The 14,597-nt window shown below is 45.6% G+C and overlaps 1 protein-coding gene across 1 annotated transcript; it reads right to left on the bottom strand.

Moving 5' to 3' along the window:
* Positions 1-314: 314 nt before the first annotated feature.
* LOC311422755 (uncharacterized protein) lies at positions 315-14,459 on the bottom strand (the record flags this gene model as incomplete). The annotated part of the gene is made up of 15 exons (XM_084496106.1): positions 315-507; positions 912-1,000; positions 1,159-1,385; positions 1,494-1,619; positions 1,889-2,050; positions 2,242-2,398; positions 2,573-2,655; positions 3,433-3,951; positions 9,513-9,930; positions 10,524-10,750; positions 10,974-11,099; positions 11,434-11,595; positions 12,223-12,379; positions 12,830-12,912; positions 13,704-14,459. The coding sequence occupies 15 exons, from the start codon at positions 14,457-14,459 to the stop codon at positions 488-490; spliced, it is 3,312 nt and encodes a 1,103-aa protein (XP_084352232.1). The 3' UTR covers positions 315-487.
* Between the last annotated feature and the right edge of the window lie 138 nt (positions 14,460-14,597).

Raw genomic sequence — 14,597 nt, 5'->3', positions numbered from 1 at the left:
ACATTAATGGTTAATTAATCTTCACGGATTACCCGTCGTTTTCTTTCTCCTTTCCTGTAGCTCAGTGACACCTCCCAGGCATGATGTCCATTTTCTTAAAGCAAAACAATTTGTTCTCAAAGTATGTTACAAACTCTGAAAGAACAACCTGTATTTTATTGCACAGCTTGGAAAACGTTAATCAACATGTGTTAAATTAAATTTCTGAGACACATTTTTATTTGCATCAAAGAAGTAATATTTATTGGAGGCAGTTTTATCAGCAGAATTTAAGCCTTTAAGCAAGAACCAGTTGACAAAGACAAGTTGAGTAAGACAAGCATTGCAGAATGGAAGAAGAGGTGACGAGGCAGGGGGCCAGGCACTCCTTCCAGATCCTTCTGGTTGCATCGGCTGAGCTGCAGAAGCGCTTGGGTTCTATCTCTCGTTGTCCATGGGTCACTTCAGTGCATCTTAGATGGAGGATGCCAGCATCACTGCTGTCGCTCTAGCACACTCTTGCCTGTCCTGTGGAAGACCAGAGCAAATTATAGTCTTAAGAGAAAATTTGATTTTCCCTGCTTATCTGACTTTTTCACCTAACATGCAGTGTTAGCAAGAGAAGAATGGGAGGAGCTCACAAGGCTCCAAGCCCAGCAAGACCCTAGGCAATTTCTCAGAACTGTAATTTTTTAATTCCAATGTCCTGAAGAGCAGATCCTGTCCTATAAAGTTTATAATCTGTGTTTTACATTTAGGTAGAGGGAAGGGCAAGACTTGCTGTCTTTTAACCATAGGCTTGTCTGAGACAGAATGGTGATGTTGTTTCTGGGCTCCTCAACCTGGGAACTTTGCCCAGCCCAGAATAAAACAATATTTTTTTTCTGACAAAATGTATTGTTATCAGGATAAGTGTAACAAACTATTCTTACCTGAAATGTCACCAGTCTGGGAATGAGAGTACGAAGTAGAAGAATAGGAATGGGAGGATTTACCACCTTGGAAAGCTCCCTGGGAGGCACTGTGAAAAGAGAAAAATTCACCAAAATTTAACAGCTAAGCACTGGATATTTGGTCAAAAAAAGATACTGATGTAGCTGCATGCACAAGAAGTCTCTATTAGAAGTAATGTGCTCAAGGATTTCTTTTTATACCCGTGCTCTAATATTGTATACATACACAATATCCTGCTGTCCCTCCTGCAGCAGTGCCCGGTACTGAGCGATCTCCTGCTCCAGCCGGGTCTTGATGCCCAGCAGCATCTTGTACTCCTGGTTCTGGCTCTCCATCTCGCAGCGGATGCTGGCCAGCTCCTCCTCTACGGAGTTAATCTGCCCTTGGATTTGTTGCAGCAGGCAGCCGTAGCGAGATTCGGTTTCTGCCAAGGAGTTCTCCAGCGAGTTTTTCTAGGAGAGGAAAGGCAGGAGGGTAGCACCGGAGCTGTATGTCCCCTGCCCAACGAGGGAGCTTCCCGTCGTGAGGAGGAGAGAGCCCGAGCACCCCTGCCCCAGTACCGTGCTGAGCTGCGCCTGCAGTTCGATCTCCAGGTTCTGCATTTCGCGTCTGAGTTCCGTGAGCTGGTGGCTGCTTGTCTGGATGTCCTGGCTGCTGGAAGTGACCTGTCGGTTGACCTCTTCGATCTGCAGGAGCAAAGCAGCAAGAACATTGGGAGTTAGAAAATCCCTTTGCAGAGCAGCTGACTGGCTGAGGGTCAGGTAGGCAGCAAGCCTCCCCCTTTGCTTGGCCCCTCATGGAGGACATCCCAGTCTTTGGTCCACAGCCCCTGGCTTTCCACCCATCCTTGTCCTTCAGACCTGGCCTACTGCCCTCCCCACTGCAGCCTTTTCCTTCGTGGCCCCCCCTTGCTGTGCAAGGGAGATGATGGGAGCACTTCAGCATTGCTCCGTACCTTGACTTCATACCACTGCTCAACCTCTCTGCGGTTCTTCTCAATGATCTGCTCGTACTCGTTTCTCAGGTCGTTTAGTATCTTTGTCAAGTCTTCACCAGGAGCAGCATTGACCTCCACGCTCACGTCACCACCGGTCTGAGACTGCAGCTGTCTCAGTTCCTGCAGGGAAAGGAGAAGAGAAACAAAGAGCACTGGTCATTCCTTCTGCTGGGGACAGCAGGTGAAGGAGAATCAAGGTAGGAAAGAATGATAGTCACATCACATAAGGCTGATTTTTGATATTTAACTTCAGGAACCCCCCAAAATTAAAAGAATATTTCTTGAATGTGCTATTGATTTCTGGATCTTACCTCCTCATGGTTTCTCTTGAGAGCAATCAGCTCATCCTTCAGGGACTCAAGCTCGGATTCCAATGAAGACCTGACCAGAGTCAGATCATCCAGAAGATTTCTCAAGCCATTGATATCAGCCTCCACAGTTTGACGGATGACCAGTTCATTCTCATACCTTTACCACAGACAACAGAGACAGATATGAGATGATGACAGTCAACAGCACACGTATTTACATGTCAGTATCCCAATAAACATGGAGGCACACCACACAACTGTGCAATGTGTTGTCTACTGAATTTGTGAACGGGACAAAAAATACATGCAGGGTTCCCAGCGAGATACTCACTTCATTCGGAAGTCATCAGCAGTCATCTTGCTGTTATCGATGTCCAGAAGCAGCTTGTTGTTGTCCACAGTGGCAGAAATGATCTGCAAAAGAGGAAGTTGGAGAGGAGTTTGAGTTCAAGACATCCAGGAGAAGAAGAAAGGAGACCCAAAGCTTTGAGAGGGCTTTGTTGTGGATTTCAGATTCATTTCTCACAAAGATGTAGGGATCACACATGTATGAGAGGGTTAGCTACAAATTTACTTGTCAAGGTAACTCAGGCTGCAACAGAGTGACCTCCAAACTCCCTTTTCTTTTATTCTGTTTCTCAAACAGTTCTCCACATCATCCAGGTAATGTGTTCATCCCTTCTCCCACAAAGTGCTCCTTCTCAGTCTGTTTACTATAATTTCTTGGTACTGATGTAAGATAGCTGTAAGGGAAGGCCTCGGTCCATCCAGGTGGTTTATGTAGGAGTGTGCAAAACCAGAGGGAATTCAGATCTTGCAGTCCTTGCAAGATCTTTGTGCTTTGGCTTTGCACTGCATCCAGCTGAACGGGTTGGGAGTGCTGTGGAAACCCCCCTGGAGCCACCGGCACAGCGCGGGGTTTGAGCTGCATGCACCAGCAGGTTTGGGCTGGTGGAGCACTGCTCGGTGCCTCGGGCTGTGCCCCCCGAGCACAGCCGTGCCCTTGTGGGATGGTGAGAGCTTCGCTTGCCCAAGAACTGGGCAGCAGGCTCAGCTCTGCAGGCTTCTGGCTCTTGGGCAGCATTAGGCTGCCCCCGAGCTCACTGCCAGACCCCAGGAGTCCAGGGCAAGAGCAAGTTCTCACGCCAGAACGTTATTAAGGGCTGAAGCCACGTGTGTTGGTCTACCTACCTGGTTCTGGAGCTGCTCAATGGTCTGGTAGTAGGTGCTGTAATCCTTTGAGGCAGTGGGAGCTTGCTTCCTGTACCACTCACGGATGTGGTGCTCGAGCTGAGCATTTTCTTCCTCCAGCCTCCGCACCTTGTCCAGGTAGGCAGCCAGGCGGTCGTTGAGGTTCTGCATGGTGACCTTCTCATTGCCGCTCAGCAGGGCGTCTCCCCCCATCCCAAAGCTTCCTGCAAACCCACTACCGAAGCCTCCTCCCATCCCAGTGAAGCCCCCAGCGAGGCTGCCAGCGCTCATGCCCCCCCCGTAGCCGATGCTGCACACTCCCCCCGCAGAGCTCCCCCCGCCTATGACGGAGGAGGCATATCGCCTGCAGGACACGGAGGAGCTCCGGCCACCACTGCCACCACCGCAGATGCCTCCAGCTCCTCCGCTCCTGTAGGAGGTACTCGATGTCCTCTTGATGCTGCAGCTCATGGTGGAAGCTCTCAGATGTTCAGCCCCAAATGCAAAGCCCCTGCACAGCTGGATAGAAGAAATCGGAGTGCTGCCTTCTGCCCTCTCCGGTGCCTTTTTATACGGTGCTGGGTGGGTGTCACCTCTCAGGCAGCCCAGCTTCCCATGAGGTTTGCCAGCCGGAGTGCTCACGCCAAAAGTGATGTGCTAATGAAATTTTGGTCTTGGGTAAGTAATACGCATTACCGTTCTGCTCAAGTATGTCTGTGTTGATTCACACAAGACATGTACGATAATTTTATGTGGGTGGCTCTTTGTTAGATATTTTTGTAGGATAATACAATATCTCATAGCTTTTATTAATCTGGCAATATATCTCTAGTAATAGGAGTTAATGAAGGCTCCGCCTTGGTTGCCTGTCTCCTTCAGTCTTCAGTGTGGTGAAATTCGGTATTTCAGCCTTTGACTTCCTTCTTCCATCATAGGCAATGAGTCCTAGCTCCGGCAGCCTCCGAGTGGCTCCCCATTCATTACTTTATTTGGAATTTACATTCACTATTTGAAAATCTGCTTACATTTACTGAAAGAAATGGCTCATTTTAAAAACTGTGTTGCCATGACTCATAAAAGGGAACTTTACACTGGACTTTCTACTGTCTTGCTGCTGCTTAAGTCAAGGAAGTTTTTGCTGGTATTTATCTTTCACTTATTTTTTCTGACAGTGCAGGATGGTGACAACAGTCATTTTTCTGTTGTAGAAAATTGGGTTCTAGCCACAGAATTAGTATTTTGAAAGGGAAAACATTGAATATTTTCCCATCAAGCAGCTACCGATTTTATTTTAGCTGTTTTGAACGGACTTGTAGGGAACTGAGAGGAGAAATCCCTAATATTTCAGATTTTGTAGTCATATTAAAAATAACCATTTCTCAAAATACACTGTAGAATGATGTAATACAGTTAAAAAATCATTTACATTAAAAGAGATGGTGCCAAAAGCTACATCTGAAAAAATACATTAATTATCTGGACTCGTTACAGTGAATTATGTTTGCCAGTGGTGAAAGAATATTTTGCAACACAAAACAAAGAGTAAGAAACACTTCTGTATGTTTTCCAGTGTCTATGCAATATCAGATCTTCAGTGAGTTGCTTTTTCCATCTTCACCTATGAAGCTTTTATCAAACAGAGAAAAGCCTTGCAGGGAAGCATGTTCTGGTTTCCAGTTGTCCATTAAATACTGGCACCGTAACCCCTACACAAGGCTTTGGCTAGCACAAAGGAAGCCCACGGAGCTGGTGGGAACTGCTGAGAGTTACAACATCAGAATCGGCTTATCCACATTGAGGGAGGATGAATTCAGCCTAGATTTATTTTCGGGAGAGACTTGGTAGTACAGAAGGAGAAGTAAACCCACTAAAATTAGCAAAAGGAGAATGAGAAGGGATTAGGTTGCCTTGCACGTGAAGGTAAGCATCAGAGGAGTGTTTGAATTGGAGGACAGTGTGCCTGTATGTGCCATGCGGCTGTAAAGGAGCAGGGGCTGGAGCACTGAGCAGGGGCAGCTTTTAATTTTGCTGTGCTCTTGCTCCTGGTGACTGCTTTTCCCCCTCTGAGACACGCAGGGAAGCAGCACTCCTCTTTGCCAGCCTGGAGCAGCGCAGGCACCGAAGGGAACCAGGCACAGACACAGCTCCTGCCGCCGCGCCTCCGAGCACCGACAGGCAGCTACTTGAAAACAGACAGCTTCAGCCAGGGTGAAGCTGTGTTCTTGCAGAGTCTTCGGTTTTGCGGGCTGGGTTTTTTAGGTTTATTGTTTTGCAATAGTTATTTTGTATATCCATGAGCCTCTTTTTCTTCTGTAGTCAAAAGAACTCTGTTGGCTTACCAGTAAAATGCTGTCGAGGTGGAATGGGAGGGATGTGAACTGTTACCACTGGAATATCCTCTGCTACCTGTAGAGGTGCTCAGTGCTTTGAAGCTTAAGACGTGATGAGGTATAAACTCGAGGTGCTGAATCCCAGCGCTTGAATTCATCTGCCTAAAGGCATGTCCTTGCCTGTGGCTTGCAAAGAAGCTAGAGATGTTAATTCTGACTTCTGAAGGAAAGGGACTTCAAAAATGAGTAAAATAGTCCTTAAGACAGAAATAAATTTTCGAGCTTGAATTGAGACTGAGTCATGAAAAGATAGCTACAAAATTATGATGTAACTGCTTTAAATCGACTAGCTTTAGTTAGGAACACCTTCATGTCAGTCCTGATTTTGCAGACTGTTGTGTTTAGACAGAATGCTGTCATATCCTTGGGCATCATGTGCCTCTTTCCAAGGCTGAAACACTCTGGGATACTATCTGTTGTTCATGCAGATTTTTTTTTTTCTATGCCTTTTCCACCATTCTCTGAATCTTTTTCAGCTCTTCCGTGTTATTTTTGAGAAAGTGTCACCAAAACTTCCCACAGCACTCACAATACAGCTCATGGTATCCTCGTGCCCTAGATTGACAGTGAAATAAATGATGTTCTTCATTTTGATCTTCTGTACACCGAGCAGAGAACCATCCCTGTGGCCATAACCTTCAGTGGGACGTGGTGCCAAGTCTCACAGCTGACAAACCCCAGCTGTATGCCGTTCATCCAGCATTCCTACTCTCTAGATCCACAGGGTTTTGCTCATCTGTGTAAGACACAGTGAGATTCGTCATGCTTCTCATACTCTCTTTCAGTTTCCTCAGTCACAGCAGTGTCTTTTGCCTGAAAATGCTTTGTTCCCTATAAGCAGCTCGCTGACTGGGTGCTGTCTCCACCCTGTGTATTTCAACGCCTTCAGACTTCATCATATGGTGCGTAGGGCTCGGTGCCCCTTGGGTAGCTATGAGACAGGAGAATAAATTCGTTGTAAAGGTTGCACTTTAAGTGTGGTTTAAATACACTTCAAAGCATAGATTGACATCTGTGGAGGCAGTTGTACCATACAGGGTGCAAGAGGTAACGACACAATGCCCTCTAGGGGAGTGTGGCATAACCACAGGAGATTACTTTGGAATAATCTCCCTGCTGTTCACTGCGAGCATCGCTTCTCTGTCTAGATGATGCATGCAGGTAGCACTGGCAATATTTGTGTAGCACAGAATCTGTTTAACAGGCCTGATAAGACTTACAAGCACAACACAAGCAACTACAGAATTCAGTTTGGTGAAGATGAGGTATTTCTATTCCCCTGAATGGTTTCCAAGGGTTGAGAAAGTTTGCATGGCAGCATGACATGTATTTCTGGAATGTATTTCAATTTCACATCTATTCTCTGCATCCACACCCTCGTGCGTTGGCCTATTAGTCTTTAATCAGTGGCACTGGTGTCTCTTGCACAAAAAACACATTTTCTTTGAGCTCCACTAGAGGCCAGTCCCTGAGCGCAGAGCCCTCCGTCAGCAGTTAGGCCTGCAAGGCCATGTACAGGTGAGATTTGTGCAGTCTTGGGGAAATTTTGGCTCCTTGCTTGCCCTGGATACTCGCCAGCCTTTGGAGCTCTTACCTCTGTGTGCCTTTTTTTCAAAACTTGGATTCACCATCAACATCCCCTCTTGGCCTGGGTAATACAGAGCCTTCTGTTGTCAGCTGTGTGAGCTGAACCTGCCTCAGAGGGGATATTTTGTGTTCCTTTCCTTCTTTTCCACTGCTCGCATTACTTGAGGACTGCACGGCCTGAAGTTGACTTCTCTTCTGCATTGTCCAGGTGGTAGCTGTACAATGGACTGAGCCTTTCAAATGAGTCTGAGGAATTTGGGTGCTGCCTACTCGTTAAAATTACTAAAGCTGTGGTTCAAGATCTGTCTAATCTAGCAGCCATCTCTCCTCTAAAGTAGCACGCAGAAATTCCTGAGATTCCTGAAACGTGTGCGCCTGAGACTGCTTTGGAAGGCCGAAGACTGGTTTTCATTTCCTTTGATCTCTGAAGTTGTTCGGCTCCAGGAGGAAAGGTCATTTGGTCAGCCAAGTCGCTGGAAATGGTTTTATCCCAGGGGGTGGGCTGCAGTGAAAAAGCTAGCTTTGTTTTTATGAACAAAATTGTCCCAGTCACTGGAGAACGCTATGCTGTAAGTTCTTTGAAGTACTGAATATAAGGAAGCGTAGCGCACGTTCAGCTGGACAGAAGCAAACACAGCCTCCAGAGAGTGCTAATGACGAGAGGGAGCTTTGTGGTGTGTGGTTTGTTGGGCTGCTCCGAGCTGTTTTGCAAACTGGAGTCAGAAAAGTTTTCAGGGAACAGCTGGATGAGGTTGAAAGAGTTTATGTTAATTTTCTTCACAGTACAGATCTTCTTATATCTAAAAATAAACATTCCAGTTACTTTCATGCCTACTTCATTTGACACGGGTAGGGCCCAAATGTTGCGGTTAATATATAGCATTTTATGGAGTGGAACTTGGTAAAGATCCTTTAAATTATGTTCCCCTTTTTTCTCTTTTTCCCTTCTGTTCAAAAACAGATCATTAGTTTGTGCATTTCTAGTTCAAACTGATGAGTGTCAGATACGTTTTTGCGACCACAAATTGAAACCGCTTTCATTCCACAGTCACAGTCCTGTGATTGTTCATGCCTCTTTGTGTTTTAGCTCCACAGGAGTATCAGGCACATTATTAAAAACCAAAGGTGTAGCAGGATGCTGTGGAAGATTATGATCTGCCCTGAGTGCTCAGAAATTGAGCTTTAACTCTAAATTTCATTATCAGCTGTTGTAATGTATCATCAGCCTTTCTGCCTGGAGGCAATCATTGGCTTGGCTTTGTACTTTCTTTTTAAGTGTTTATACTTGCAGAATGGGAAAAAAAATCTTAGACACGAGATTCTGGTTGCATCAGACAGAAATGAAATTTTATTAGCGATATTTTCCTGATACAGAACAACGCAAGTAACAAACTGGTTGAATCTGTAAAGCAAGAAGTTCAAGTGCAAATGATTGAACCCAGAAAGCATTCTAGGTAGAAGAAGCACGTAGCATGCGTGGCAGCTGGTCCATCTGAGTAGTTCAGATGGACCTTTTTGGATAGATGGCATCAGCAGCACTGAGGAACCATGAGGAGCATCTCGTTCCTCCGGAGCACGGGGAATGCAGAGGATTTGGGCCAATTGCTGTTTGAAACGTCTTGCGCTGTCGGATCCTCAGGGTGTGTCCTTAGTCGAAAGATTTTCTTGCATAACCTGTGTAGAGATAAAGAAAACATTATTTTTTTCAGTACTGGCACCCAATCTCTGGGGCATCAATATGTACCAGGTGGAAAAGAACCTTGATTATGTGACAGATGACCATAAGATGTTCCAGAAGCATAAAGGGGAACTTTGGCACAGTATGAAAGCAGCATTTTTAGGAGCTTCTGCAACGAATTAGATGAGGAAAACCAGCTGGAGTTTTAACTACGTGCTATGGTGATATCATCCATGAGATTGGATAGAAATTGAATGTGTGCATCTTAAGTAGGGTTGGTCCTTCATGTACAGATTTAAAAGAATTTTCAATATAAGTAAAACCAGCACTTTCCAGAAGTGCTTGTTTATCCTCAGCACTGTTTGTCCTCAGGAGAGGATGTTGATGTGGTATATAAATTGATAAGGATGGGACTGCGAGAATACCGTGTCCATGTAACAGTTCTCACCTTGGCTTTCACCACCGCTCCTGCAGGCCTGAGACTGGGAAGATGAGGAGTAGGAGTGGGAGCTGCTGACACCTCCTGAGATTCTTCCTCCTCCGCTTCCTCCTCCGATTACACCGCCGCAGCTTCCTCCACTTCCTCCTCCTATTCCTCCACTGATTCCTCCGCTTCCCATTCCTCCGCTTCCCATTCCTCCTCCCATTCCTCCTCCCATTCCTCCTCCCATGCCGCAGCTAGAAGAAGAGCTAACACCTCCATAGCCACCGCTTATGCTACCACTTCCTCCTCTTCCTCCTCCAGAATAGCTACCACCTCCTATTCTGCCACCTCCCATTCCACCTCCCATTCCTCCTCCCATTCCTCCTCCCATTCCACCTCCCATTCCTCCAGCTGGGACTCTGTGAAGAGAGAAAAAGAAAGAGAAAAAAAGAGTTAATCACCTGCATTTTTGTTCTCAGAATGAAACCTACCTACAGGCACTGCACCCAGGCCTGTCTGTACTTTGCCTTTTTGGAACCTCACAGAGATCAGAAAGACAACTGATGCGGTGCCAAAAATCAACCTCCCTTTCAATTTCGGCTTGAACACGGGATTTTTTGCTTTTTCCACACACTACTCATAAACTTCTTGTAAGATTTAGCGCTGCTGCTTTCTCAGTTGCACTACTGTAAGGGTCACCACGCTCCAAACTGGAAAGGCAGCACATGAAGCTTCAGCTTCAGCTTGGGTTTCCTTTTCCTTATCCAGCCCAAAATTGGTAGTTCAGAATTTCTGCAGTAAAATTTCATCACGCAATTTCTCCCCTGAATAGACTTGCCAAGAAATTTATAGTACCTCAAACCTGGGAGGTGATTGGTCAAGATAGCTGAATTAGCCCCATTTCAGTCCAAAACCTGCTTTGCAAGTCTAAACTGTTCATTTACTGTCTTTGTGACTAATTAGGCAGCCCTGGGATTCACATAACGCTGTGTTCTTTTGTCAGTGTACATACACAATGTCTTGCTGTCCTTCCTCAAGCAGTGAGCGGTACTGAGCAATCTCCTGCTCCAGGCGGGTCTTGATGCCCAGCAGCATCTTGTACTCTTCGTTCTGGCTCTCCATCTCGCAGCGGATGCTGGCCAGCTCCTCCTCCAAGGGGCCGATCATGCTCTGGATCTGCTGCAGCTGCATGTTGTAGCGACGTTCTGTGTCATCCAGGTTGGATTGCAAAGAGTCTATCTGCAAACGGAAAAAAAAATGCAGTGGTTACGGGAATGTGGCAAGTCTAACTCATTTTGGTGGAAAAATAGATCTGCACAAAACAGAGAAAAACATGTCTTTGATGATGAAGCAATCCAACAGCCCATTCTCTAAAGATGGAGTAAATTCTAGGCATAACCAATCCCTGTTTATTCTGGTGGCACATACTGCCTGTGTCACGGAAGCAAACACCTTTACTTACCATGCTGATTTGGGACTGCAGCTCGATTTCCAGGCTCTGATATTCACGTCTAAGCTCAGAGATCTGTTGGTTGCTTGATTGGATCTCCTGGCCGCTTGAGTGGACTTGTTGGTTAACTTCTTCCATCTAAGAAATACACAAATAAATTTGAGATATTTCTAATTATAAGAAAGCAATTGTGGGGGCATCATAACAGCATTTATAAAGCAATATGTGTACAGGGAGATGTAATGTAGACTGTCTGTGTATATTTCCCATGTGCCAGTCCACTAACCCACACCAACCCTCCGTAATGCTGCTGGAACACACGTGTTTTCCCATGTAATACTCCAGAACTGACTTGTTACAGTAAACTACTTAAAATCATTTAATATGAATGTCCCTTACTTAATGCATGGGGCCATCCAGTCCTTCCAATTCTTTGTGAAAGAAGTAGTAACTAAAAAACCTTGTACTTTACCTTGGTTTCATACCAGCTTTCCACCTCTTTCCGGTTGTTCTCAATAAGCCGTTCATATTCACAACGCATTTCATTCAGTTTTTCCATCAGATTAATACCAGGAGTGGCATTGACCTCCACATTGACATCACCACCAGATTGTGTTTGCAGTCCTTTCATTTCCTGCAAAACACAAAAAAGCCCCACCGAATTCAAAAAAAGTTGAAGGAAAAAAGAAATGTCGTAGTTTCAACTAAAGAAAGGGACACAAATCCTCACAGATCCATATCACTCCCTCATCTTCCCTTGTTGTGAAAGAAAGCAATTTTGCCATTCCTAAGCTAAACTTCACAGTGAGCAGTAGCCAGGCACCACAAACTCCTTGATCCTGAGTTTTTCTCTTCGGGAGGATAAGGAATTCTGTGCAGCAATGCTCTTTGTGAAAATCCTGCTGTGTATTGTTCTTCTCAATGGGAAATACCATTGCAGATAGTATGAATATTTTCCTTTGACTCCTCCATATATCCTACCCAATTATCCTTCTGTGATTTCAGCAACAAAATTGTGCCTGGTACTGAAAACCATTCATTTCTCCAACCCCATTTTGCCACACGTTGACCTAGGTGTCTGGTTACAGCAGTTTCAGGCAGCTGTGGCCGCTGCATACCCCTGCAAATCAAAGCCAGATTGGGTTAAGTCGGATGATCAAAGCCAGACAGATCTGGTTACTGCTAGCAGAAGAAACACACAGGAAATTCTCTGAGGGTTGGGTTTTCATTAGTTATTAATTTAAAGTGCAGAGAAATTTACCTCTTCGTGGTTCTTCTTCAGATAGATCAGTTCTTCTTTAAGGGATTCAAACTGTGTCTCCAAATCAGACCTGGATAGAGTCAGTTGATCCAGAAGTGGACGTAATCCATTGATGTCACTTGCCACACTCTGGTGGAGAGTGTATTCAGTTTCATACCTAAATCACAGACAAGAAAGATTGTAAAGCTGCTGCCAGTGCTCTCTGTTGTCTTGCTTATGAACAGCTCCCAGCAGTACATCTTTGGTTGTTAGTCCCATTGCTTAGTTCATAAGAGAAAGGACCTAATTCTCTTTCCATCTCAATAGGTTTAGATTTCAGTAGAATTACTCTGTGGGATTTATGTGAGGAAGATTATGCTTATAAATCTACAAGCAAAGGTGGAGAAACAGAGAATATAGTCCTTTAAGCAGCACTCCTCAACAACTTCTCTGAAGCACAGTAGCAATGAAAAGCCCTTAAAGTCATTTTCACAATGCTCTTCCCAACAATTATCTATTCTGTTGTTGGAGCCAAGACACTGTAGTATCTACAACAGGAGAGTGGCAATGCAAATTCATGGTGGTAAAGGCAGGGAAGATGGCATGGGCCAGGAAAGGAAAGACTCACTTCAGTCTGAAGTCATCCACAGTCATCCTGGTGTTGTCGATGTCAAGAAGGATCTTGTTGAGGTCCACATTTGCACCAACAATCTGGAAGGGAGAAGGCAGATGTTGATCAGGCGGCTGTTTTGCAGTCTGACACACAGATAGGAATAAAATACCTGTGCTTTAACACATTTCAGAATATCTTTGTAAGCCTGACTAGTGCTGCTGGTGCTATACAGAGAAGTTTATTGTCCCCAACCAAAAGAGAGTGCCTTTATATAACATCAGCACTGGTTGGTGCCTTTGCTGTCAATTTTAGTTTACAAATATCCATCAAAAGTGCAATACCTTGTTGGAAAGAATAATCAAATAAGCTCACCATACTCCCAAAACAGTGGGAAAATATTACCTTTGCATCTGACAGCAACAATATTCAGGTAGGAGAGCAAAAAATGACTGAGAGCTGGGATTAGACTAAACACAGTGGCCCACATGTTAGCTCATGCTGTATATTCACAAAAAAGATTCAGTTTATCTGGCTACAGGTAACACAACATAAGCAAGCACTGATTCTATCTCCTGTTTTAGAGATGGAGGAGCAAACGAACAAGGGCACTGCATTGAAGGAATGGAACAAGCCTCCCAGTGGGAGCACTAATAAAGGCCTGCTGTTGCACCAAATGATGCTACATGTGCCAAATACAAGTGTGTCAGAGCACCTGTATCACCAAGAGCAAAGCAAAGCTGGTAATCAGGCTTGGTCACCACACCAGGATGCTCATGGCTAAAGCAAACCAAGGAATACATTGCCCCATATAGGAAAATAGTGCCATAGCAGGCAAGTGCCAGGCCATTCTAAGGAGAATCTACCCAAAGTTAGTCAAATTTTATCATACCTGGTTTTGCAGTTCTTCAATTGTTCTGTAATATTGGCTGTAGTCCCTGGTACCAGTGGGACCTTGCTTTTGATACCACTCCCTGATCAGACGTTCGAGGTGAGCATTTTCTTCCTCCAAGCCTCGGACTTTATCCATGTAAGATGCCAGGCGGTCATTAAGGTTCTGCATGGTCAGCTTCTCGTTTGTGGAGAGCAGCCCGGAATCTTCACCGAAGCCCATTCCACCGAAACTACCTCCACCATAGCTGCCACCACCAAAGCTGCCACCACCAAAGCCACCGCTGCCACCACCAAAGCCACCGCTGCCCCCAAAGCCACTAAATCCACCTCCACTATATCCACCACCACCGAAACTGCCTCCGCTCATGCTACCTCCATAACCACCTCCCATTCCCCCAAAACCACCTCCACATGATCCAAATCCTCCTCCCATGCTTCCACCCATTCCTCCTCTGTAGCTGCCGCTGCTTATTCTCCCACCATAGCTGCTGCGGCCAATCCTTCCGCAACTGCCGCTGCTAAATCCCCCTCCATAGCTGCTCCTGGAGCCTCCACCACCAAAGCTTCTCCCAGAAAAGCCTCCGCTTCCTCCAGAAGAGGTGTATCTTCTAGTGGAGACCGAGGAGTATCCACCAGACCTGCGTATCCCACAGCTGCTGCCCCCGCCACCACCTCCGCTGCTGCATCCTCCACCACCACCACCACCAGAGGTAATCTTAACGATGCTAGATGAAGATTTAGTGCCACAGCTCATCGTGACAGCAGGTAGGAGGTAAACCACAAGCTCAGATCTAGGTGCACAGCCTGATAAGCTTCAGGACTGTAGATTTTCATCCCCAGCTCTCTCTATTTATACGTTTGACAGTGGGTGTCACCACCAGGGTGTTTCCTT

The sequence above is a fragment of the Aythya ferina genome (assembly GCF_964211825.1).
Source record: "Aythya ferina genome assembly, chromosome: 23".
Classification (NCBI taxonomy): domain Eukaryota; kingdom Metazoa; phylum Chordata; class Aves; order Anseriformes; family Anatidae; genus Aythya; species Aythya ferina.
This window is presented reverse-complemented; position numbering and strand designations above follow the sequence as displayed.